Source organism: Mustela erminea, chromosome 4, assembly GCF_009829155.1.
Source record: "Mustela erminea isolate mMusErm1 chromosome 4, mMusErm1.Pri, whole genome shotgun sequence".
Classification (NCBI taxonomy): Eukaryota; Metazoa; Chordata; class Mammalia; order Carnivora; family Mustelidae; genus Mustela; species Mustela erminea.
Window position 1 is genome coordinate 59,756,139 of NC_045617.1, and position 27,847 is coordinate 59,783,985.

A 27,847-nucleotide genomic window follows, 5' to 3' on the forward strand; every position below is an offset into this window, starting at 1 on the left:
ACTGGGACCATGAAATCTGGAGTTCTGGTCCCCAGTGTTAAGTGTCCTCATAATTGCCAAGATGGTATTTAAATGAACATGATAATATCAACAGAAGATATTAAAACATAAGAATCTTGGGTTCTCGGCTGTGTAGTTGAGTATGAGTTGAAACTATTTGACATGTTTAATGTTAACTATTTTGATGGATAGTTGCCTTAAAAAAACTGGCCTTGATTTATCATTTGGTAAAGAAGCTAATCTTCCACACAGGGTTCCTCTTGAATGGGAATTTATTCCTTTAAACCAGTGTGTTGCACATCAGACTAACCAGTTTGTCTATCACCACTATTTCATCATCTGTTCTGTGGAAAACTTAAAAAAAAAAAAAAAAGTTTTCAGGCTTGTCACTCCAGTTATACTCATCAACACTTAAGAAAAATATTAAAAATCTTCCCAGTATATAAACAGATGGCAATTGTTTTACTTTCTTTTGAATTTAAAAACCTATTATTAGTGTTTTTTTAACTTTTTCTGGTAATTATGCATTATTTTCTTTTCATTCTCTTTTATGGAAACACACACACACACACACACAACTGAAATGTGTCTCTGTACCCGGTGGAAAACACACTGCATGTTTTATCGTGTTGCTGTTTAAAAACAAAAGTCACTTTTCACAGACCGACAGCTTCATTCAAGGCTTCTAAAAGACAACTGAGAAATCTCTTGTGTCCTAAAAAGCAAAAAGTCAGTAAAAGGATGAGGTAGTTTTAAAGTGTTTTGAATGAGTGAGTGAGTGAATGAATGAGTGACTGAAATAACTTGACCTACTTGACCTCGCTTGAAGAGTACCAGGTCCTAAAGGTTGTGTTCTCTGCTTCCCCACGCAGAATTTAAGAAGAGGATTACCTCAGGTTCCTTACTTCAGTCTCTATGGAGACCAAGAAGGTGCTTATGAACATCCAGGCTCCAGCCTTTTCCTTGAGGGTCCTAATGACTATGTCTTCAGTCATCTTCCACTCCACTCTCAGCAGCAAGTGAGAGCTCCTATCCCCATGGTGCCAGTTGGTGGGATCCAAATGGTTCACTCCATGCCGCCGGCCCTTTCTGGTTTACATCCTCCACCCACATTGCCTCTGCCAATGGAGGGCTCTGAGGAAAAGAAGGGAGCCTCCGGGGAATCCTTCCCTAAGGATCCCTATGTCCTCTCAAAGCAGCACGAGAAGCGATCGCCTCACATTTTGCAGTCATCTGGTCCACCTAGCATGCCCTCCTCCCCTCGGCTGTTGATGAAACAGAGCACTTCAGAAGACAGCCTAAATGCAACAGAGAGGGAACAGGAGGAAAATATACAGACTTGTACAAAAGCCATTGCCTCTCTCCGGATTGCCACAGAAGAGGCTGCTCTGCTTGGGGCAGATCAGCCAGTGCGGGTGCAGGAAGCCCACCACCAGAAACCCTTGGAAAGTGCACATGTTAGCATTAGACACTTTAGTGGACCTGAGCCAGGTCAGCCCTGTACCTCAGCCACCCACCCTGACTTGCATGATGGTGAAAAGGACAATTTTGGTACATCACAGACTGCATTAGCTCACGCCACATTTTACGGCACGAGTCGTGTGGATGATAAACAGTCGGGCTTTCACAGCGGCAAAGAGTTACCTTCAAGCACAGAGGGAGGCAATGAGCCTTCAGCAGAGAAGAGTCAACTACATTGATTTAAGATGCATGGAGACTTTCATTTCCACATTTTTCCCATTTTGTTTTTGTTTTTGTTTTTCTAGAAATAGAGGTAATCAAATTTATAGCATGCCTGTCCTAAGTTACCGTAGTTTGCTATTATATATACTTTTGTTATATCAAAAGAATTAGGTAAATTAACAAGTCATCATGAGCCTGACCAAAACAAAATTTGAAATTAACCTATTGGGTCTGGTACTTTTAAAATTGTACAGATGTTTGTGCCTTTTCTTTACTTTGCTTATATTCTTATAAGCATTTTTTAGCAGTAATTTGTACATATTTTAGAATTTGTGTATCTGCTTTGTAATAAATGTAATTTCTTTCCTTTTTTTGGACACTTGGATCTAAATGATGTAAAGCAAAACAGCATCAATATATATGTGAGGTTGCACTAAAACATATTTTTATATGATTAAAACTGAACAGCTTTTATGTACAGCTCTGATTCTGTAATACTAATATTTATTTACTTTGTTTCATAAATTGTACATTTTTTCTTAATGTTGTGGATTGCTTTTCTATGTGAAGCATGGGATTTACTGTTGCGTAACTAGAACAAAAATGTATATTGTAAACAAGATATTTAAACTAGAGTATCTTATTCTGCACTTATGCATTAGTTAAAAAGAGATAAAGGATGTATCAGTCAGTTCTTAACTCTTGTAAATTTTTTTGTCTCTTGTTTGCTGGATTGACTATAACTTAAGTGCTGATTGTGATTTTAAACTTATAGTACCGTAAAGCATTAAAGTAAACAATGTGCTATTGTGAGTTTTTTCAAAGCTTTATAAATCAGTTATAAATAATATTAAAAGTATTTGGTCTTATGTGAACATGTTGATCTATATACTCATCTAAAAATATGGGAAAACATTCCGCCCCATGTAAATATGTACAAGTGCATCACTGGTACAATTTTATGTAACTCAGTTGGACACTAGGTTGCCACAGACCTATGCTAGGGTGTCTTTAAAAATTAAAGTGACAAAGCACATGGGACTGTGTAGAGCTTGGTTATCGGCCGGCCCGGTGGCTTGGCAGGCAGTGCTGTGCGCTGCCCGTGGAGAAGACCTGGGCTTACAGATATCCTTGGTTCTTACTGCACAAGATGGTGACCGGAACTAAGGCTGTGACGGCGGGGATGTGCTTGGACTCTGAGGGTTAGGAGTGGACGCGGGGAAGGGGTGTGGAGACCTCTCACCAGCCTTTCCTCTCAGCCAGTCCACGTGGTAACAGGGTTGGCATCAGCTTTAGGGGAAGCCACTTCACCCTCTTAAAGAGGGGAAGAGTGTCAGGCTCCTGGCTATCTCAGGGGGAACAGGGAAAGAAGCTTTCCAGGGAAAAGAATTTGTGGGAGGATGATGTCTTTTGTACACAACATGCAGAATGCGCTTTCGTTAGTGTGGAAGGTTGGCAGAGCCTTTGTAGGTCCGGAAGAATGGAAGAAAGGGAGGGGGTACAACAACACGTGTGCACACATGCACATGTGTGTGCATGCACACACACACACACACACACACAATCTGGGTTATCTTTGTGCTATATAGTGGATTATAATTCTGTGAAACCAAGTTTGTATATTGAATTACATTAAGGAGTGTTCTTTAAAAAGAGAAATAAATATACAATTACATGCTTGAGGTGTCTAGTTTTTAATGTGTTGTTTTACATTTTAATTTCTTGATTTTGTTTCTAAAGAAATTTTGATACCACCAACATACCATCTGTGCTTTTAATTGCTAGGCTTTGCCCATTCCGAGGTATGCTGAGCATGAATGCTTTTAACAAGTGAGAAGACAGTCAGTGGCTTCCATATGTCATTCAGTTAGGACAGATACTGGTCACCACTGTGTGAGCTCTAGAAATGGAGTCACTGAATCCTAAGCGTGGGCACGGGCAGAATACATTGCATCTGCAGAGTCATGAATAAATCAAATGATCGTTTCCTCTTCTGCCTCCCTCTCAGTAGGCATCCATATCTGAAATTCCATTGGGGAAATCTCTTTATTTTTGCTCAGGTGACTGAAGGCAAAAACCAACTGAAATAAATATACCATAAAATATCCACAAATCACAGTTCTTTAGTACAAAAGAGTAGAACCTTTTTAATAATAAAAGTGGAAACTCACTAAAGGTCAAAAATCTATCAGTATTTCCATTATAAAAATCTCAAATTGGTGGATTTGCAACTTACTTGTGTGGTTTTATGAGCCGAACTGTCTTTTGACATTATGTTTTACAAAAGTGGATTAAAGGTCAACACAAGCAGCCAGCCTAAAATCTGTCTCTCATTGAGAAGAAACCCTGAAACATTGCATTACATAGGGGTGATTTGTGTGTCTTTTTCCTCATTGTGCGTGTGTGCGTTTGTGTGAACCCTTCTAATTGCTTCCTCTTCTAAATCATCTCTTGTATTCACTCATTCATTAAGCAGTTTTTGAGTGCCTACTATGAGCTGGCTACTGTGATGGGCATTGGGGATGATGAAAGTATTCCTGCCATCAAGGAATTCAAGTAAAAAGGAAGACATGTCTATGAGTGTATGTAATATGATGTTAGAGCTTAACAGTGGTAAATTTGGTGTGTTTTACTGTCACAAAGAAAAGGAGTTAAGCAGTTACCCTGATGAGAATGGAAGGAGGGAAAGGACAGGCTTCATCACAGAGGTGGCCTTGGAACAGATCCTTAAAATAGTAGATTGACTTACTCACAGAGAAATTCTCATCACTGACCTTAGGACACTGTTCATTGTGCTAGGTGTAGAGTGCTGCACAAATCAATTTAAGTTCTTGTCTTCATGGAGTTCATATTTTAAAAGAGAGGCATTAAAAAAAAGTGGGGGAAGGGCATATTGGATGATCAAGGGTGTGTAAAGCAAAGAGTGGGTAAAAAGCCAGATGGAGCTGGCTCCCTGCGTATGTGATAGGGTGGTGTGTGCTTAAGCCAAAAAGACACATCAAAGTCCAAATTCCTAATCCAGCCTAAGGACATCAGATCTGGCTCTGTAGGCAACAGGGAGCTGAGCCAAGGAAGGGATGAAGCAAGAAAGTGGCATTGCCGTTGCTAGAGCTGTTCTCAGTTAGGAAAAAAAAAAAAAAAATCACTGTGGCAGCAATGAAGATAGTGGATTTGAGGTAGAAAGTTTGGAGGCAGGGGACCAGTTAGGAGAATTATGAAGTTGTGTCATTTCCATGGGAATAAGAGCAGCAACAATCCAATCAGATGATGGGGAAAGAAGGGACAGTTTTGCTTAATGAAGAACTGATATAATAAGTAGTGACCAACTTGGTGTCTGGGATGAGAGAGATAGAGGGGGTAAAGGTGACTGGCACTCTTGACTTTGGCAGTGGAAAGAGGGTGGTGTCCTTTAACTGTCAGGTGGGTTTGTACCAGCTACAGGTAAGGAAATGAGCTCCTTTAAGAAGTTTAGAATGAGTTCACTCTCAAGAAAGACTTAAGCTGGAGACTGGTTTGTCACTTCTTGTCACTTAATCATAGTTGAGGGTGCTGACTTGGAGAAAATCACTCAGGACATACAAAAGGACAGATGAAGGCATTTGAAGACTTCCAAAGGGAGGGCAGGCAACTTGGGAGTGAACCAAAAAGATGCATTTCTGAAATTTTCAAAAACTTGATTTTCATAAGTTGTCCAAGATAATTTCTAGAAAGCAAAACCTGAAGAACCTCATTTTTGAGGCCAACTCTAGTTGTGGAATTAAAAAGTGATATTTCCTGAGCAGCATCATGGCAGCTTTATTATTAAATAATTAATTAGAGGTTGATAAACCAACATGTCATTTACAAATGCATCTCCAAAGCCTGTGGTTCAAAGAAGTTAGGTGTCATTTTCAAGGAGAAATAGACTATTTGCTGAACTTTCTAATACAATCACCTAGCCCTAGCTACCTGCGGTAACTGAGCACTTGAAATGGGGTGAGTGTAATTGAGAGACTAGATTCTAAATTTTACTTAATTATACTTACTTTAAACTTCAGTATCCACCTGTGGCTAGTGGGTCCTGAGTGGGACAACCCAGCTTCAGCACAAGTCATACCCCACACCTCTATCTGCATTCATCCATTTTCAAAATATAGAGCCTGGTGGTGGGTATTATGGAGGGTATGTATTGCGTGGAGCACTGGGTGTGGTGCATAAACAATGAATCTTGGAACACTGAAAAAAAAAATAATAATAAAAAAAGAACTAGACCCCCCCCCAAATATGGAGCTCTCATTATGTGCCAAGCTCTGTTCTTGGTATTGGATATACAGCAGTGAACAACAAAAACAAACAAACTAAAATAACATAAAACATCTGCCTTCATAGAACTGTGTTCAGTGCACTGTTAAATAGCCAGTTAAGGAATCTGGTGATGCAATCTTATCAGTTGCTCCTCTTTCTGTTGAGCCTTGGACCTTGGCACTCACCCAAGGAAAAACAGCCAAAGCCTGATTTTATGAAGGGGCAGATAGGCTCCCTATAGGTGACTCCTTTCCCTACTGCTGGAAATCACTGTCAAAAGCTGGGATGTGGATACATCACCTCCTCAGGACTGATGTGGAGCCTCCCACGTCTTACCTTAGTCTAAATGCCTGCCCTTCAGTGGGTTAAGAGAGACGTGACCAGGCTCCAAGAAGGGCCCCAGCTCATCCTACAGCTTCTACACAGGAAGAAGAGGTCTGAGAGGAGAGCTCAAGGCCCTAGAAATTCTGCCTTCCTTTTCTGCTTATCACATATAAGTAAACAGGAGGGAGGAAGAAGAAGTCATCAAGGGAGTTTTGTCTTGCAGTCATAGGACAGCTCTGCCATTCTTTCTCCCATGGTAACAAAGGGAGCAGAGGGCGGGAAGAAATGGAGGATATTCTCTTCTCTACCTGAGCTGCCATGCTGGCTCCTTCGTGAGAAACCTGGAAGAAAAGGCTTCTCTTTTCCACTATTTCTCATTGTTCTAAATAGCCAAACTTATGGACAACCATACTGTGAATTTTCTCTTCTTGGAGAAAACCTACCATCACCAAGAACCCACCACTTCCCCCTAAACACATTCTATGGTTCCCTCTTATCCTCTTGAAACTAGTAAGATTATAAATCTAGTGATATTCAATGGAAACAGGTGAATTAAATAAAATAAGTGCATTTTAGGTAAAGAAGAAAAATAGACAATACAGTCTTTTCTGGAGAGAATTAAGCTCATTAGAAAATGATTTGAGTTAACTATTTTCTCAAATCTCCTAAGGAGAGTACCTAACTAGGACCATCCTCATGCACAGGAGAGAAGTTAATTCATAACATACAATAGGTGTCCTAGGGCATTAGGCTTACTATTCCAATGGAACCTTCTTTGTGAAGAGTTCCCCCAACTCCAGAGAAGCCCCACAGCATTGTCAAATCTGACTTACCAGAAGTTATGTATTGACTATCACAGGAAAGCATAAAATTCTCTCTCAAAACTGTACTTGAAATGTGGCTAGTTCAAATTGATAAATGCTATAAGTATAAATCATATGCCAGATTTTGAAGGCATAGCATAAGGAGGATGCCAAATACCTCAAAATTATAAATATTTTTTCATATTGATAACATGTTGAAATAATTCAATTTTGGATATAGCAGGTAAAATAAAATGTTATTAAAATTTATTTCCCATGTTTCCCTTTCTAAACGTTGGGACAGAAAATTGGAAATCATATATGTGGCTCACATTGTACTTCTGGATGATGCTGGGGAGAGAATAAATCTGATAGGGTGAGGGGGACATAGGTCAGCGCAGAGGCTATTTCCATCATCAAGGTGGGAAATGATGGTAACTCTTTCTTTTTTCTGGGAAAAAAAACTCTGTGTATCCATGGTTCATAATCTTATCAAACCCAATGCCATCTTCTTTTCCTGATAGGTATTTTACAGTGCTTCTTCAAAAAATTTCAATATAATAGCCTAATTGCATACAAGGGAGAAAAGACAGAAAAGTAATTTATGATACATTTTTACTTATTTACTCAATAGTTCAATAGTCTTTAACTATTACAGTTAAAGATTACAGTAGAAGGGGTACCTGAGTGGCTCATTTGTTTGAGCAATCAAGTTCTGGTTTGGGCTCGGGTCATGGTCCCGTAGGTCATGGTCTCACGGGTCATGATCTCATGAGTCATGGGATTGAACCCTATGTCAGGCTCTGCACTCAGCAAGGAGTCTGCTTTAGGATTCTCTCCCTTTGCCCTTCCTCCCCACCCCCGAGCTCTCTTTTTCTCTCTCAAATAAATAAATCTTTATAAAGAAAGATTACAACAGCAGATTTAATGAAGGAGTTTGATGCTTGCCTCTCTACCTAGACCACCAGGTGCATGACAGGTAAAAGTGGCAAGTGCATACCAGCAAGCTGGACTGAGAACACATGCACCACAAGTAACGTTTGCCTCCAGGACATGATTTTCTGAAACAGAGAATAAATCTTGGAAAGCTCCCAACAACACAAAATACAATTTTTTCTTGATTTACATGCTTGTTGCCCTTCTAGAAAAAAAAAATCAGTCTATAGTTTGTTCTGCAGTAAAACTTGTTTAAAAATTTCTTCCAATGCAATTGATATGGTAGGGAACAATTTGAACGTAACACATTTGTTTATGCATGGCTTTTTCAGCAAGAAACACTAGGTGAACCCAGAAACCAACACTTAGTTGGGTGAGCCCTGTAGGAATAGACACATGTACACACTCACACATTGCGAATGCCTACTAGCCATCTCATTTCACCACCTGCATCCTGAGCTGTGTGCACACACACTGTTTATTGAGACTTTCTGTCTAGTTTCTGATGAGCCTCCTCTCACCACTTCACAATAACACACACTGCAGCTTTTTCATTGCCCACTTTCACTAGCTAGCTTCAGGACTTTTTCAGATAAAGTGCTGCATTTATTGTAGTACTTGTGTATCTCTTAGCAATTTAATGTGTGTAAAACTGTGCTACTATTCTTACTGGGGCCATAGCTTTTACTTTGTGTGTCACTGCTGAGTTCTCTTCCTAACCCCATTTTTCTAATATGTGCCATGATTTTTACTGCACAATTTTGCATAGCACAGTCATTTTTAGGAACACACATGTCTTCTTACAGCAGAAATGACTTCCTAAATATCATTGCTCCCTCAAAATCTTGTCTTATTTGTCTTTAGAATAAAACAGAGTTCTGTGTAACATTCATATAACTCAAAATAGATGTTGTACTTTCATGAGTGTCTGGAGAGACACTGGAGAAACTTGTGCAAAACTGTCCTGCACCTTGCTGGAACTCCAGCATCCCAGAACCCTGTCTACTAAACGCCAGTCATACTCTGCAATCACAGAACTTATCCAAAAACCTCCATAAATTTCCCAATGACCCTGAAGGCGGGTGTGTTAAACTGCCCCAGTTGAGAACTACCGGTCTCTTTGAAGTTGGGGAAGCAGAAAGAGGATTAGAAATTCATCAGATAGAAATGTATTTATTTATCCTAAATGGCTCATCCTCAATAACTCAGAGTCAAACATTGTGGGTTTCATGTCATAAAATATTTCAAGGCATTTGACAGTTTCTGTAAGTCTATCCTGAATATAGTTGCCAATACATAAGTACACCCATACTGTGTTAAGTAGACTCCCACTATTTCAGTTCATGTAAAAATAATGATGGCAAGAACTGCTTTTATACTAGGGCGTCTTGCTGGTATTACAAAGAGGATCAAGTTCAAACCCAAGTAAACTAGACACCAAGATTTCTACTGTTTCTATTACATTATCCTAGTCTGTGCAGTGTCACTATTACCATGTTTATTTCATGTATTGACAAAGAAGATTTGGAAAACCTACACACATAAAAACATCACTTTACACACACATTCCAAGATCTTCAAACTGAACTCTACCCAATGGACTCATGTAAGAGTAACTGCATTTCTTCATTCTTTCCACAAACCCACCTGAATGCTTAAAGTTAGTTGCTCTCTATATATCTGTACATTTTTGCTGTTGCCAGTTGAATTATATGCAGCTGAACTGAATTCCAAGCCAGTTTATGCAAGTTTTGTGGATTATTGACATTACATAATTTAAATCTACTATAAATCTATGAAGTATCAGTGCAAAAGAAAAGAGCGCTTGCACCCATAACTGCTAAGAGGATAAGCGCTTTTGAACTAAATAAAGGTGACTCACGAAAAATTGCCATTGCATTTTGTATGGGTGACACAATTCTAAAAAATTCAAAATAAAATGTAAAAACAAATAATAATTTCACTTTTATTTTTAAGATTTTATAATTTCACTTTCTGATTGATTCTTGAATGTCTTTAAGTTCTCCCTCCTCTTTAAAAAAAAGTGAAATTGGGATTTAGACAGTGTGTTATGATTGAATTTTACTTAAGCTAACTGACTAGGTCTCCAAGCCAGACTCATCATGCTCAAAGGCAAGGAAGGTGCACCACACTACGTGAAAAAATGGTGTATATATATAAGCATTTTAGACTTTTAAATTAAAATAAAATATTTAAAGATGTATGTTTCAAGTTTTATGCTCCTTGACTTTTTAAAATCAGCCAGCAAACTACTAGTTCTGGTTGCATTGTGTAAGGTGACTTTTACTGTACATTGCATTTCCAGAATTTGGCACAATAGAACCAAACCACAATAGCCAATAATGGAGTATTCATAAGCAGCAGATGATATAGACAAAGGTCATCATTTGTCTATATAACATTTATATATTTATACATTTATTTATTTAAATATTTGTCTTTATAACATTAGGTACAGTACAAATAAAAAATAATCTGTCTCATCTACTTTCCTGAACCAAAATTCAAAACAAAACAAAAACAAAACAGAGTCTTAGGAAAATTCCCAAATATATACTTATTAGCTGGTTTCTTTTCTAACAACCTCAGTGTTCCTATTAATCATCTTCACTTTCCTGAGATGGAGAGGGGAGATTAATTAGCTGCACCCTTAATTTAAAAATGCAAACATCAGCACAGAAAACTTTTCACATTCTTTATCCATGAGTGAAATCTCAGAATTAAAACAGCTATTTTGAGTCCAACTGGTAACTATAAACACCAATGTAAACAAATCCTGCATGGTGGGGAAAGATGGCAAGAAACAGCAGGAGTGGTATTTAGAAGGTCAATTTATTTCTTTGTAAATTTATCCCAGGGAAGGCCCATTTTTTAGATACATTACATCACCCAGCATTTGGGATGTGCACATGTTCAGGATAATCTATACCAGAACTCCCTCCTCCCTTTTTTATTTTCTGTAAAGTTGCAGAAACAAATTCTTTGTCTGTATCTCTAGTCATTTTAAATAAGGTGTCAAAAGTCTCTAAGGGGTATAGACCTTAGAAAGTACAGGATGGTCCCAGAGCCAGGCCTACACATCTCTCCATTCCCCCTTTTTCCAGCAGAAGGACAATATGTTTCCAGATTTGGGGAGCTTCTGGAACTGGGAACCCTCCTTAGAAGATGGCAGGTAGAGGTGGAGTTGGAAGAAATGGCACTTGGGGGTATTTATAAAATGAAAAACATTGGTCCTGCTCCTTGAAGGAACAGTAATAGGCCTCTCTCCTTGACAGTACCAAAAGAGATCTCTTTTTATGAAAATTGGTCCACCACTGGGTTTTCAAGGCACGATTATACAAAGTAGAACTCTTACTGCTTGTCTTTGTGCATTCCTTCTAATCAAGATTTAGAACGGGAGTGACAATGAGAATGAGCCTCCTCTGCCCCTTCCCACACTTTGTTAGATGTTAATTGAACTGATCCTTCTTCTCAAGAGGGAGCTTGGTGAGTATCAGCGAGCAGAGGCTTGAAAACCAGGATTCAAATATGCACTTCGTGACTTCCTATTTATGTGGCCTTGGGTAAGTAATGGAAGGCTAACTCTGGATCAAATGACCCCCAAATTACAGTGGTTTGATAAACAATCAGTGTATTAATTGCTCCTGGAAAGTTTTCCAGATGATCAGGTGACTTTTCTTTACATGATGATGTAGGTCAGGGCTCAGTAAACTACAAATTGTGTGGTTTGGATTTGGCCTGTGGCATGTTTTTTGTATGACCAATGAGCTAAGAACAGGTTTTACATTTTTAAATGGCCGGGACTGAGTTGGTTCTAGAAGTATTTATATAATATTTTTAAATTCTCCTTCTTGGTCCTCAAAGGCTGAAATACTTACCCTGGTATTTTACAGGAAAAGTCTGCTCCTCCTTAGTGTAGGGACCCAAACTCCACCTACCTTATGGCTCCATCATCATCAACAGGAGGTTTCCAGAGACCATTCATTAATCTAGAAAGAACAAGAGCATATAGGATGGATGGTACATAAGAGAGTTTTGTGAGTCAGGCCCCGAAGGGCTGCATATTGGTCCCTCAACTCCACCATATTCTAATAGCCGGAAATCAGTCACTTGGCCACATCTAGCTTCAAAGGAGGCTGGGATATATAGCCCAGCTGCTTTCTCAGGAAGTGAGAGAGCTGGTCAGCTAGTCGCTGCCGCAGCAGATCACTCAACTTCTCTGTGTTTCCTTTTCAACCTATGTGAAACGGGAATAATAAACAGAATTTTAGAGAATCAAATGAGTTAATACACATAAATGCTTAGAACAGAGCCTGGAACCTGGCAGGTGTTGTGGAAGTGTTTACTGTTATTTCTCTTTGCCTGCAGGTTAGAAATCTAAATATCCTTCTTCACCTCTGTCTCCCCCAATGGTCCCAAATTCAATCCATCACCATGTCCTACTGACCTCTAATGTCTCTCAGATATACTCTCTTCTTAAATATGCCTCTTTTTAAAAATAAAGATCTCACTATTCAGTATGGTGAGGCCAACAGATCTAGAGATGACTGCTGTTGAAAAGATAATTTAGTAAACTCACAGATCTATGGGGGGCCACACAGGGAAGTATCAGGGTTGGTAAAGAGGCAGAGGGAGAGAGCAATGGGCCAAGCAGGGTAAGCAGGTTTTGGATTGGTTAGTTTGAATAATATCACTGGGCTCTAGGGCTGTTTCTTGTTATCTGACACCTATCCCTGGGGTGATTAAGTCTGGTGGATAGTGACCCAGAATGTAAGAGTTCGATGAAGGAGACAATTGAGGGTATAGACCTAAGTTGTTTGGTCTACATATGAAAGACATGTCTGCAGACCCGTTGCTTATAATCCCTAAGAATTGCTAACACTGTGAAGGGCAGTGCCTCCAGATCAGCCAAGGCCCAGATGTCAAGCTTCACAACACAGAAAGTAGAAAGACATAGTTAGCACTGCCACTGCCCCTTAACTGGATTGCTTGCAATGTTCTTTTCCACCTCCTTTACCCTTGTGAAAAAACCTTACTCCTTGTAGGCAGAGTGACCTTTTGCAAGCCTACATTTGACTGGGTCACTAGCCAGTTTACAACTGTGCAGGAGCTTCCTGATGCCCTTGGGTGAAAGATCAAATCATTCACAGGGCTGTAGTGTAGATAGATCTCTTTCCCAACCTCATCCCACACTGCTCTCCCCCTGGGTCTCTGTGCTTCAGGCAACCTGGCCTGTCAGTTCTTGCAACATGCCTTGTTCCTCCACCTACTGGGCCTTTGCACCTGCTCTGCCTTCTGTCAGAAAAGCACTTCTTGCTCTGCACCCTCTCCTCCTTCCCTGTTTAACACATGCTTCAAATTTCAGCCCAGATTCACTTCCTCAGAAAAATTTGCATGCTCCCCCCCATTGTGTGATTACTTGCTTGGGTGCACAGTGGTAAAGCTGTGTTGGCCTGGCTGAGTGGGTTCAAATTGCAGCTTTATGGTTTCTACCCTGTTTGACCTTGAATGAGTTATTTAATTTTTTTTGAAAACTCAATTTCTTCCTCTCATAGCATAGGGATAACAATAGGAATATTCTCTTGGGTTTCTGTTAGGATTACATAAGATAACCCACATGTAGTGTTTAATAATTTCTAAAACTTAAATGTTTCATATTAATATTTTTCTATTTAGCCTCAGAATTTTTTGTAACCCAGAACTCTTGGCAGCTTCTAGCAATTAGTCAGGATTCAAATTGAGAACATTTTTACATTCCTGATTAGGAGAATGGTTTGTTAATTATTATCAATCACTTCAGAAGGTTAATAGAAGCTAATTAATAATTTAGATACTGTTAGGGAACTGACATTTGCTCACCATGGGCAACAAAATGATTTTTTTGCTTATCTGCCATGACATATACTATCATCCTTTTTTGTTAATGGAGACTTCTATGTATAACTATCATAATACAGAGAAAAATAGTTAGAAATAAGAAACTACGAAAGCAAATGTAAGGGTATCATTATTAACTGGCTTTTTCTCACTTTCTGCAGGTAAAATTTCATTTTGATTTCTGAATTTCTTCTGATAAGGTCTTACTTTTATTAGGGCAAAAGAATGAGGCATGATGAACATGTTCATGTACAAAGATTGGCTTGATCAATGGTTAGTAAGGGCTGGGAGTGGAGGGAATGATTGACTACAATGGATCATGAGGGAATTTTGGCTGGTGATGGCACTGTTCTGATTCTTGATTGTGGCGCTGGTTATACAACAGCATGCATTTGTCAAAACTAATGGAGTTGGCATTTAAAATGTGAATTTGACTCTATGCAAATTATATCTCATTTAAAAAAAGATTAAATTGATAATTTGATTTTCTCCTAACCTTAGGAACTGTTAGTAGTGACATTGCTTTTCCACTACGTATTGAAGAGGTCAAGAATACATTTGTATATTCACAAGACCATGATCCAGTGATAATGTCAAACCTTAAAACTAATCATAAGTGTAGTTCTACTTAAGTAATTGTTCTTACTATGGAAAGTGTGGAAAGTAGGAAATGGGAGGTGTGTACACAAGACACAGCATCCAAAGAGGACTTCTAAGAAGCTGCAGTTTTACCTAAATACATAGAATTTAGAAAATTCTAGATTTTTTGTAAAAATGATAAGAACATCTTTAGATGATGTAACTACTGTGTGTAATGTTAAAATGGAGTGTGAAGGTACAGATTGAGGACTCTAGAGTTCATGCTTGCTTTTTTTTTTTTTTAAGGTTTATTTATTTATTTGAGAGAGAGAGAGAGAGAGGGGCAGAGGCAGAGGAAGATAGAATCTCAAGCAGACTTTGTGCTGAGCACAGAGACCGATGCCAGGCTTGATCTTATGACCCTGAGATCATGACCTGAGCCAAAACCAAGAGTCTAAGATTTAACTGACTGTGTCACTCAGGCACCTCTAGAGTACATGCTTTCAATACCAAAATGACTTATGACTGCTAATTTAACCTTGCTGCAAATAGAATTACATTCTTGGTTTTGATGGGTAAAAGGAGATTTTATTATCTTTGCTTGGACCTCATCCCTAGTCAATACAGAGGGTGAATGCTTTGTGCAGAAACATATGACTCCTTGGGAAATATGAGTTATCTATTGAACCAGAGGTGAAAAAAAAAAACAAAAAAAATAAACAAAAAAAACCTAAACGAACAACAAACCAAACACCAAACCAAAACAAAAGTATTGAGAAGGTGGTAACTATCCAGAAGTAAATGCTATTATTGTTCTTTCTTTCTCTCTTTTTTTTTAATTTTTAAGAGATTTATTTATGTATTTATTTATTTTAGAGATTGAGAGAAAGAGAGTGCAAAGGGGAGGAAGAAAGGGAGAGAGAGAATCCCAAGCAGACTCTCTGCTAATCATGGAGTCTTCCCTCTGTGTAACCATCAGTTTGTTCTCTATAGTTAAGACTCCCGTTTTTGGTTTGTATCTTTTTTTCTTTGTTCATTTATTTTGTTTCTTAATTTACACGTATCAGTGAAATTATGTGGTATTGTCTTTTCTGACAAACTTATTTCACTTAGCCTTATATTGTTTAGATCCACCAAGGTTGTTGCAAATGGCAAGATTTCCTTCTTTTTTATGGCTGAGTAATATTCCATTGTATGTGCATACCACATCTTTAGCCATTCATTTATTAATGGACACCGGGCTGCTTCCATAATTTGGCTATTATAAATAATGCTGCTATAAACATAGGGGAGCATATATCTTTTCAAATTAGTGTTTCATATTCTCTGGGTAAATACCCAGTAGTGGAATTACTGGATCACATTTTAATTCTAATTTTGATTTTTTGAGAAACTCCATACTGTTTTCTACCATGGCTGCATAAGTTTGTACTCCCACCAACAGGGCAAAGAGTTTCTTTTTCTCTACATCCTCAAGAACATTTTTCATTTCTGGTATTTTTGATTTTAGCCATTCTGACATATGTGAAGTGATATCTCATTGTGGTATTGATTTGCATTTCCCTGATTATTAGTGATATTGAGCAACTTTTCTTGTGTCGGTTGGCTGTCTATATGTCTTCTTATTTTTAAAAAAAAAATTATTTATTTATTTGAGAGAGAGAGAGAGCATGAGAGGGGAGAAGGTCAGAGGGAGAAGCAGGCTCCCCATGCAGTTGGGAGCCCGATGTGGAACTCAATCCCAGGACTCTGGGACCATGACCTGAGCCAAAGGCAGTCGCCCAACCAACTGAACCACCCAGGGTCCCCTGTCTATATGTCTTCTTTGGAGAAATATCTGTTCATGTGTTCTCTCTACTTTTAATTGGATTATTGGTTTATTTTGGTGTTGTGTTTTATAAAATCCCTCTATATTTTAGGTACTAACCCTTTACCAACTATGAGTTTTGCAAATATCTTCTCCCAGTCAGTAGGTTGTCTTTTAGTTTTGTTGATAGTTTCCTTTGCTGTGCAGATGCTTTTTATTTTGATGTAGTCCCAGTTTTTGTTTTTGTTTCCCTTGACTCGGGAAACATCTAGAAAAATGTTGCTGTGGCTGATGTCAGAGAAATTATTACCTGTGCTCTCTTCTAGGATTTTTATGGTTTCAGGTTTCACATTTAGGTCTTAATCCACTTTGAGTTCATTTTTGTATATGGTGGGAGAAAGTGGTTTAGTTTCTTTATTTTTCATGTAGCTGTCCAGTTTTCTCAACATCATTTGTTGACGAGACTGTCTTTTTTCCATTGTATATTTTTTCATCCTTTGTTGAAAATTAATTGACTAAATAATTGTGGGGATTTCAGGGGTGTCTATTCTGTTCCATTGATCTATGTGTCCATTTTTGTGACAATTACCATACTGTTTTGATTACTATAGTTCTGTGGTATATCTTAAATGTTGGTATTATGGGGTGCCTGGGTGGGTCAGTGGTTTAAGCCTTTGCCTTTGGCTCAGGTCATGGTCTCAGTGTCCTGGGATCGAGCCCTGCATCGGGCTCTCTGTTCGGCATGGAGCCTGCTTCCTTCTCTCTCTGCCTGTCTCTCTGCCTACTTGTGATCTCTGTCTGTCAAATAAATAAATAAAATCTTAAAAAAAAAAGCTGGTATGATACCTTCAGTTTTATTCTTCTTTTTAAAGATTGCTTTGGCTATTTGGGGTTTTCTGTGGTTCCACAGAAATTTTAGGATTGTTTGTTCTAGCTTTGTGAAAAATGCTGTTGGTATTTTGATAAGAATTGCATTTAATCTGTATATTGCTTTGGGTTGTGTTGACATTTTAACAATATTTGTTCTTCCAATCCATGAGCATGCAATATCTTTCCACTTGTTTGTGTCATCCCCTTCATCAATGTTTTGTAGTTTTCAGAGTACAGGTCTTTCATTTCCTTGGTTAAGTTTATTTCTAAGTGTTTTATTACTTTTGGTGTAGTTGTAAATGGGATTGCTTTCGGTTTGTCTTTCTTCTGCTTCGTTATTAGCGTATAGAATTGCAACCTACTTCTGTATATTGATTTTGTGTCCTGTGACCTTACTGAATTCATTTATCAGTTCTAGCATTTTTTTTTTTTTGTTAAGTCTTTGGAGTTATCGGTATAGAGTATTATGTTATCTGCATATAGTGAAAAATTTTTCCTTCCTTACTAATTTGGATGCCTTTTATTTGTTTTTCTTGTCTGATTGCTGTGGTTAGGACTTCCAGAACTATGTTGAATAAAAGTGGTAGGAGTGGACATTTTGTCTTTCCTGATCTAGGGGAAACCTCTCAGCTTTTCACCCACTGAGTATATGTTAGCTATGGGTTTTTCATGTATGGCCTTTATTATGTTGAAGTATGTTCCCTCTAAAACTAATTAATTGAGAGTTTTTTATCAGGAATGGATGTTGTAGGGGCGCCGGGGTGGATCAGTGGGTTAAAGCCTCTGCCTTTGGCTCAGGTCATGATCCTGGGGTCCTGGGATAGAGTCCCACATTGGTCTCTCTGCTCAGCAGGGATCCTGCTTCCCTTCCTCTCTCTCTGCCTATTTGTGATCTCTGTCTGTCAAATAAATAAATAAAATCTTAAAAAAAATGGAATGGATGTTGTACTTGTCAAATGGTTTTTCTACATCTATTTATATGGCTTTAATTCTGTCTCTTTTGATATGATGTATTTATCCTGTTGATTCATTTGCAAATATTGAGCCACTCTTGCATCCCAGGAATAAATCTCAATGAGTGTGGTGAATGATTTTTTTCAATGTATTTGTGGTTTTGACTTGCTAGTATTTTGTGGAAGATTTTTGTGTTATTTTCATCAAAGTTATTGACCTACAGTTCTCTCTCTCATTTCTTTTCTTTTCTTTTTTCTTTTCTTTTCTTTTTTTTTTTTGGTAGTGTTTTTTTGTCTGGTTTTGGTATCAGGGTATGCTGGCCTCTTAGAATGATTTGGGAAGCTTTTCTTCCTCTTCTATTTTTTTGGATAGTTTGAGAAGAATAGGTATTGACTCTTCTTTAAATGTTTGTTAGAATTCACCTGTGATGCCAGCTGGTCTTGGACTTTTGTTTGTGGGGAGTTTTTTGATTATTGATTTAATTTCATTCCTGACAATCCATCTGCTCATATTTTCTATTTCTTCCTGATTCAGTATTCAGAGGTTATAAGTTTCTAGTGTGTCCAGTTTTTTTTGGCATATAATTTTTCATAATATTCTCTTATAATCTTTCATATTTCTGTGTTGTCAATTTTTATTTCTCCCTCTCATTTCTGATTTTGCTTGAGTACTCTTTCTTTCTCTCTCTCTCTTTTTTGGATAACTATGGCTAAAGGTTTATCAATTTTGTTGATCTCTTCAAAGAACTAGTTCCTGGTTTCATTGTTCTGTTCTATTGTTGTTGTTTTAGTTGCTGTTTCATTTATCTCTAATCTTTATTGTTCCTTACTTCTACTGTTTTTTTTTTTAATAGCTCCTGAGGTACAAGAGTAGGTTGTTTATTTGAGATTTTTTTCTTTCTTCTTGAGGTAGACCTGTATTACTATAAACTTCCCCCTTAGAACAGATTTTATTGCATTACAAAGATTTTGGACACTTCTGTTTTTGTTTTCATTTGTCTCCATACATTCTTTAATTTTCTCTTTGATGTTTTGGTTGACCCATTCATTGTTTAATAGCATATTATATTCAACTTCCATGTATTTCTTTTTCCTAGATTTTTTTCTTGTAGCTGATTTCTGCTTTCACAGTGTTATGGTTAGAAAAGGTGTGTGGTATGACTTCAGTATTTTTGAGTTTGTTAAGACTTGTTTTGTGGCCTAATATGTGACCTGTTTTAGAGAATGATCCATGTGTACTTCAGAAGAATGTGTATTCTGCTGGTTTAGGTTGGAATGTTCTGAATATACCTATTAGATCCATCTTGTCCAATGTGTCATTCAAAGCCACTCTTTCCTTGTTGGTTTTCTATTTGGATGGCCTATCCATTGATGTAACTAAGGTGTTTAAGTCTTCTATTACTATTCTGTTACTATAAATTACTTCTTTATGTTTGTATTAACTGCCTTATGCATTTAGGTGCTCTCATATTCATAGCATAAATATTTAAAATTGCTATATTTTCTGGTTGAATTGTTCCCTTCATGATTTTAGACAGTCCTTCTTGTTACAGTTGTGGTTTTAAAGTCTATTTTGTCTCATATAAGTATTGCGACCCTAGCTTTCTTTCCACTTCCATTTGCATGATAAATGCTTTACCATCATTTCACTTTCAATCTGCATGTTAGATCTGAAATGAATCTCTTGTAGGCAACATATAGATGGGTATTTCTTTTTTTTATCCATTCTGTGGTTGTCTATGTCTTTTGATTGGAGCATTTCATCCATTTACATTCAAAGTTATTATTATAGGTATATATTTTTGCCATTTTGTTACTTGTTTTATGGTTGTTTTTGCAGCTCTTTGGTCCTTTTTTCTTTTGCTCTTTTCTTTCATTTGCTTGTTGGCTTTATTTAGTGATATATTTGGATTCATTTTTCTTTATCTTTTGCATATATATTACTGATTTTTGACTTGGAGTTACCATTAGGTTTGTATATAACATCATATTCATATAGCAATTTATATTAAGTTGATGGTCACTTAAGCTTGAACCCATTTTTTCCTCCTCCCCCACATATTTCAGGTATCTATGTTATATTCCACACCCTTTTATTTTGTGAATCCCTTGTCTGATTTCTATAGATATGCTTGTTATTACTACTTTTGTGTTTCTTACTTTCTACTCCTACTTACTGTTTCTTCTTTTCTACTCAAAGAGTCCCCTTTAACATTTTTTGTAAGACTGGTTTATTGGTCATGAATTCTCTTATCTTTTGTTTGTATCCTTGCTGGGTAGTATATTCTTGGCTGCAGATTTTTTTTTTTCTTTCAGCATTTTGAATATATCATTCCACTCTCTTCTAACTTGCAGTGTTTCTGCTGAAAAGTCAGTTGATAATGTTATGGGGTTTCCTTTGTATTAACTGTTTTCATTTCACTCATTGCTTTTAAAATTCTGTCTTTATCACTCCTTTTTGTCATTTTACTTACTATGAGTCTTGGTGAGGGCCTCCATAGGTTGATTTTTTGGGGGGGCCTCTCTGTATTTTTGTTATTTCTAATAGTCCTATTCCACAGGAAAACCTTACCTCTGGCTATCATGAGCTCTTTTTCTAGTTTAAAAAAAAATGAGTCTGTTTTATGTTTGAAGGTGCAAGACTAGCCATGTCTCTTCATTTTATTTTCCCTGGAGTGACCCACTTATGAACTATTAATAGGTTATTTCTTGCATTTGTTGAATATTATGAATCCTTTACTGTATTCTGGGCATTGTACTAGGTATTTGGAAGTCAAGGACCCATTACCAAGATATTTTCTTATTACTGCTAAGTTTATTGGATTTTCACATTACCTAGATCGGCTTACTTCAGTTTTAAGGTAATCAGAATTACATTATTTTTAAAGATTTATTTATTTATTCCTGAGAGAGAGTGTGTGGTGAGGAGCAGAAGGAGAGGGAAAGAGAGAATCCCAAGGTGTCTCCTATGGAGCACAAAGCTCAACATGGGGCTCAATTTCATGACCCTGAGATCATGACCTGAGCTGAAACCAAGGGTCAGTTGCTTAGCTAACTGAGCCACCTAGGTTCCCCCCGAATTACAATTTTTAAAAAAGTTTCTCTTCATCTGCTAGTACTTCTCTTTAACTTCTCTGCGATAACACTGTTTGGTGCTCACATATTATCATAATATATATTACTAAAATTCCTGTCACAGACTCATAAAGCCTATATATATGCATGAAGAACAAATATTAATAGATTAAATATTTTAGTTTCAAAGATTTGGATATGTGAGCACTTAACCCTTTATCTATTTATCAAAAATATTTCTTTAGGACTTACCACATGGCCAGCAATGTTTTGGATATAGGAGATACAGTGGTAAACAGGGTAGATAAGGCAACTGCCCTTTTGAAGTTTATATCCTAGTGAGGTATAATAGACAAATAAAAGAGTGAGTAAACAGGGTAAGTTCAGGGAGTAAGGTGAATAGAGCAACATGACTGAAGATAAGCTCCTTCAGTCAGAGGCACTCTCTGAGGAAGTGACATTTGACAAAACACCTGAGCAATGAGAAGGAGTGGTATTCAAAAAGGGAAGAAGAGCTTTCAGATGGAGAGGATGTAGGTGTAAAAGTTCTGTGGAGAGAATGCTCCTATTCTAGGATCAGAAAATACACAGGGCAAGCAGGGGTCTATGTGGGAGGTGAGTAGGATTAGCTGAGGTGAGGAGTCAGCAGAGGCTGGGCCACTTACGGCTCTGCAGGCCAAGTGACAAAAGTTGGATTCATCCACAGTGCATAAAAAATAACTGGGGTATTTTTAGCAGAACATTGAAAGACTTTTAAGAAAACTTTATTTGGAAATAATTTCAGATATACAGAAAATTTAAAAAGCACAAAGAATATCTCTGTATTCTTTACTCAGATTTACTTATTGTTAAGATTTTGCTCAATTTCCTTCACCATTTTTTATGTCTATCTCAGAATCCTTTTTATCTGAACCATTTGAGAGTAAATTGCATACATTATGGTCTTTAAATTCTATACTTCAATGTTTATTTCCTTAAAAAAGGCGATACTTATCTGAGGGTCAATTTGAAGTGTCAACTTGAGTGGGTCGTGGAGTACCCAGATATTTGGTCCAACATTATTTTAGGTGTGTATGTGAGGGTGTTTTGGATGAGATTAACATTTAAATCTGTAGACCGAGTAAAGCAAATTGCCTTTCCCATTGTAGATGGGCTTTATCCAGTCAGTTGAAAACATGTATAAAATAACTCTGACCTTCTCCAAATAAGAGCATTATTCCTGCCTGATAGCTTTTGAACTGAAATATCAGTGTTTATCCTGCTTTCAGATTCAAACTGAAACACTGATTCTCCCTGGGTCTTAAGCCTGCTGACCTTGGCACTGGGACTACACATTAGCTCTCCTGGTTCTCCAGCTTGCTGACTCACCCTGCAGATTTGGGGACTTGTGGTCTCCATAATCATGTGAGCCAACTCTTTATTATCTATCCATCCATGCATCTATCTATTGTCTATGTATGTATGTATGCATCTATCTATCTGTCCACATGGCCATCTATGTCCTATTGATTCTGTTTCCCTGGAGAACCTTGACTAATACGTCCTACATAATAACAGAGAACCTAAGTAAAATTTATTATAAATATAGTAGTTTTATCCAGAATACCATCTGTTTTCCAGTTACATCAATTGAATCAGTCAAGTCCTTTACAGTATTTTTTTTCCTCTTCCAGTACAGAATCCAGTCTAGAATCACATATTGCATTTGATTTTCAAGTCTTAGCTCTTTTAATCTGGAACAATTTCCCAGCTTTTTTGCCCCCCCTTTTATGATTATTGACAGTTTTGAAACATTCAGTCTCATACCTCTCAACCAGCCCTGCCCTGCCAACCCCATTTTAATAACTCAATCTCCATTTTTGGGTCTGTGTAACATTTTCTCTTGATTAGATTCAGGTTATACATTCTTGGCAGAAATAACATAGAACTGATGTTTGTCTTTCTCAGGATATCCCATCTGGAGACATGCAATGTCCTCCTGCCTATCCTTTGTGATAATAATTTTAATCACTCAGTCATTGTTTTTTCCAGTGTGTCCACTGTATCTTTACTATTTTCTCCTTGCTGCTAATAAACAATTATGCAGATATCCTGGTCCTTACCAAAATTTACTCCCTAGATTTAACATTTCTTTATGATCCTTGCCTGAATTCTTCTTTACTGTGATGCTTACAAAATGATGATTTTCCTTATACAATATTCACACCATGTTTACAACATGCTACCATAAACAAGAGCTTTCCCTTCTTCTTCACACTTTGTTTCATTTTATTATCTGTGTGGAATTGTAGATTTCTGTTTTTTAATGATTTATGATTAATTACTGCCTTTAATTATTTTATTTCTTAAATTGTCCCAGTGAGAGCTCCTTCAGACTATTCTCTGTGTCCATGTGACAAGTCCTCCTTATTTGGGGAAGGGAGCATTTCCTTAAGTTTTCAACAAAAGTGTGGTTCACAGCTTTCTAACACAATCTACTCAGGTGCTTTCCTGTTGTAATCTGAATCCAGCCCGCATATGCAGAGGACTGGTAGAGACGGAAGAAAGAGGCAGGACACTCCATATTGATAGGTGGCAATTTTAATAATAGCAAAGAGAGCTTACATATGAGGCTTGTCTTGGGCAGCAACAAAATGAATGTTTTCCCACACCTGCCCTTCAAATCTTGAGAGGCCCTAATGGCTCAGTCGCGTAGACTGTGCGGGTACTTTCAACATCACATCATCATCTTTAGGCTGTGTCCTTGGAGCAGCATCTGGGAGTGGGAAAGGCAAGCTGAACTCATGTTCCAAGGACAGGGGAAGGGATGAGGTGCCTTGGGGTGCCAAGATCTAGCTCATGGGTCAATCGGTGGTCATACCTCTTTGACCCTGTTCTTCAACAAAAGCGATTTTTCAGTATCTTATTGTACTTAGCTTACCCAGCCTAGAAAATTGTCATTTCTCCAAGAATCTCTGATTTCTTTTAGTGGAGATGGTGTCAGAAGTCAAGATCTGGGGTTGTATTCATTTTGTTACTGGGAGTGTTACTGCTCCAAGGTTCTTTCAGCAAATAGAGCTAGGAAATATGCATGTTTGCATGTGTTTGTTTATATTATGTCTGCATGTGGAAACATACATATACTGAAATATTTACACATTTTAGAAATCAAGAGTTCACATCAATACCTCCAATTCCTATCCACCCTCTCAGGGTAACTCTCTTGCCTTCCACAGTACCATAATAGGATGTTGGGAGAGCTTTCTGACTACTCTATAGACAATGTACTCTAGGGTAGGCAAGTGTGGAAGTAGGAATGCCAGCTGGGAGATATTGCAACAGTTCAAGGAACAAGGAATGGTGACTTGGACAAGAGTGACAGTGGTAGAGGTCATGAGAAAAGGTCACGCTTTTATTTTTAAGGTTCAGATTATACAGTAAGGGCAGGATATATTGTGTGAGAAAAGGAGAGAAGCCATATTTTACTCCTAGAGATTTAATCTGAGTACTGGGTCTGACTCAGTTGGCAGAATTTTCAGTGGAATTGATTTGACACTTTAAAAAAAGAGCTCCTTTTCAGTAGGATCCATTTAAGATGTGGAAGTGAGCACATGTTCAAGATGACCAATGAAGTCTCCACAAGTCCAGATTCTTTCATTAGGAAAATATTTAAAACTCAAACACTTATATATTTCCTTTACCCTACCTCAGGGAGGTGTTTGGGATACACAAATTTCAGAGGGGAAGCTGTGTGGCCGAGGGAAATATATGGACTTGCCTAATATGAACAAGTTCTGGGTGCAAAGTAAGAAAATGAGCCTGCTTTCCAGACATTCCTTTATTTTATTCTTAAAATTTATTTTACTGCAGTAAGAACATTTAACATGAGATCTACTCCACCCTCTTAACAAATCTAAGTATACAATACAGTACAGTTGTCTAGAGGTACAAGGCTGTACCGTAGATATCCAAATAACTCCTTAACCTCGGAACACATTCCAAAGAAATTGCAAAGAAAGCAGGAATTATGTTGCCCACTGTTCCAATCATTATACGCTGTTATGTATCACAATCATGGAGGAACAAAAAGACCCACTGTCCACTAAGAATATAACTATTTTCCCCTTCCAGTGGCAGACTGGAGAAGACATGCAGAAATGGAAACTTGCAAGGGGAAGGAAAGAAGGAAGAACAGGCCATTAGCCTTGAACCTCACATAGCTGAAGGAAAAAATGTGTTTGGTGTGTGCCACAGTTTTGCCTCCCCTAATGACACTTTTGTCCATGTCACCAACCTTCCTGGCAAGGAAACCGTCTGCTGTGTGACTGAGGGATGAAGGTGAAGGATGACCAAGACGAGTCCTCTCTCTACACTGCTGTGTTGGCTGCCCCGGATATAGACTAGAGGTGCAAGAAGCTGGGCATCACTGCCCTTCACATCAAATTCCGGGCCACAGGAGGAAATAGAACCAAGACCCCTGGACCTGGAGCCCAGTCATCCCTCAGAGCCCTTGCCTACTCAGGATCGAAGATAAGGTGGGTGGAGGATGTCAACCTCATACCCGCTGATAGCACGTACAGAAAAGGGGGTCAACCTGGTAGCCATCTCTGAACAGGATTCCTCAAATTATTGTTTTCTCTGAATAAATTGCCTTTGTGTAAGAAAAAAAGAGAATATAACTACATACATTTCTTTATGTTTCCCTCAGTCATGTTAACAGACACACAATTCCTACACTAAAGCCATTATGCACACTTTATGATGTATTTAACTTTTATTTCCTGCTTTATGTCTATTGAGTATTATAAGAGAAGCATTTAAAATGTTTCTCACTGGGCGCCTGGGTGGCTCAGTGGGTTAAGCCACTGCCTTCGGCTCAGGTCATGATCTCAGGGTCTTGGGATTGAGTCCCCGCATCGGGCTCTCTGCTCAGCAGGGAGCCTGCTTCCTCCTCTCTCTCTCTGCCTGCCTCTCTGCCTACTTGTGATCTCTCTCTCTCTCTCTCTCTCTGTCAAATAAATAAATAAATAATCTTTAAAAAAAAAAATAAAATAAAATAAAATGTTTCTCACTATTCCCTGTTTGGGATTACTCATGTCATCTTTTTATAATGTAGATAATCTCTTTCTCCCCTCCTCCCCAGAAACTTCCAAACACATAAAAGCTTCCAGAGTACAGACTTCACAACTCTCATTATCATGCTCTACCTTATGGCTTACATCTTAACTTACTTGAGGATGGGAATGTGTTTCAAATCACATAAAGAATAATGATTAATAATTTATCTACTGATTCATTTGATCCTTTAGCCAGATCCCAGCATGTCAAATCTAAGCCCGCTTTCATAGGCAGACCTACTAAACAGTCTGATCCACTTTCTTTACTATGGACATTGTTCTCATGAACGAAATTCCCCAGCAATGGCTGGATAGGCACTTGGGTACAAGTTTATCTAAACATACACACAACAGCCTATCTCAGACCCGGAGAGGAATCTCAGCTATCCATGTTTCCCAGGTCTTGATAGACAGTTCCAGTGGGTGATGACACCTGAGGAACAGCTTCCTGTCTGTTCAGTCTAGGACTGCATACTCTATATCTCATGCAAAATTCCAAAGCTCTATCTGAAAATTCTGAACACTGCAGAGCGTTCCTTATCTCTGAGAGCCCAGGGGCCAGTGGAACTAGCACTTCCTGCATTATCGGAACTGGAAACATAGAGAATATGATTTATTGAAGATGTTTCATGTTATACTTGTACATCACCAAGCTCCATACTGCATGAATGTTGACCTCCTCTGCTTCTGGAAACATTAAAGTCTATAATGTACTCGCCCAGAAAATGTAAAGGAAGATTCTTTAGGTGTGGAATAGATGGTGATATGTTGACCTTCAGTCACTTCAGAAACCTGATTGGGATAGACTGATAGAAGGAGGAAGTTGAGGCAAAGGAAACGACTCAGAACTTAAAAGCCAATTGTTTTAAAACTGCAGCGTCTGTGGGAATGTGATTTCATACTCATTTTCCCATTACAGTGTTGTTTGCAGCGTACTCCCCTCACTGTACTCCCCAGGAGATGATACGTTTACAACTTTATGGACCTAGACATTTTAACATTTATTTTAAGAGAATGCAAATAGATCAAAATTTGAACATCTAAGTCCAAAATATCACACACATATGGGAATAAAAGAGTACAATTCTTATATTGGAGAAAGGGGGCTGCATCTTGCACCTCACAGCCACTTTTCTTGACATTTTGTTAGCTATTTCCTGGTAGCAATTCTCAGTGAGGTGTTACCTGGAATTCTGCCAAATCAGTCTGACACAATTTGTTACAATGACCATAGGTCACGATCTTTAACTGTTGGCAGGTGTTCTGGGCTTGCCCTCACTTGAGGAGTCCCAGTTAATCCAGTTTGTTACAATTCTTTTCTGTTTAGTTCTTGAAGATCCTTTTATATACTCTCTTAACCAGAAAAATTAGCTAGCTTGAGCTCACACACTCAAATTTCAATGCTGCTTGGAGGGTCGATTTTCAAGAGCTGAGGAACTCTTTTGAGAGCTCTTCACATATCTCTGTCTATTCTCAAAAGATTTTTCAGTGTATTTGTGAAAATAAAAGGAATGTCATAGATAGCAACATATTGTCAAG

General features: G+C 38.0%; 1 protein-coding gene and 1 pseudogene across 3 annotated transcripts in view; both read left to right on the top strand.

Annotated features, from left to right (window-relative positions):
- The window catches only part of HIVEP2 (HIVEP zinc finger 2), a 195,501-nt gene extending 192,136 nt beyond the window's left edge, over positions 1-3,365 (top strand). For all 3 annotated transcript variants that reach the window (XM_032339350.1, XM_032339352.1, XM_032339353.1), the window contains one exon: positions 873-3,365. In XM_032339350.1, the coding sequence (XP_032195241.1) occupies positions 873-1,700 (828 nt within the window). In that variant the 3' untranslated portion in view covers positions 1,701-3,365. The remainder of the gene's footprint in view (positions 1-872) is intronic.
- On the top strand, positions 2,834-25,802 carry LOC116589335 (annotated as a pseudogene).
- Positions 25,803-27,847: the final 2,045 nt, after the last annotated feature.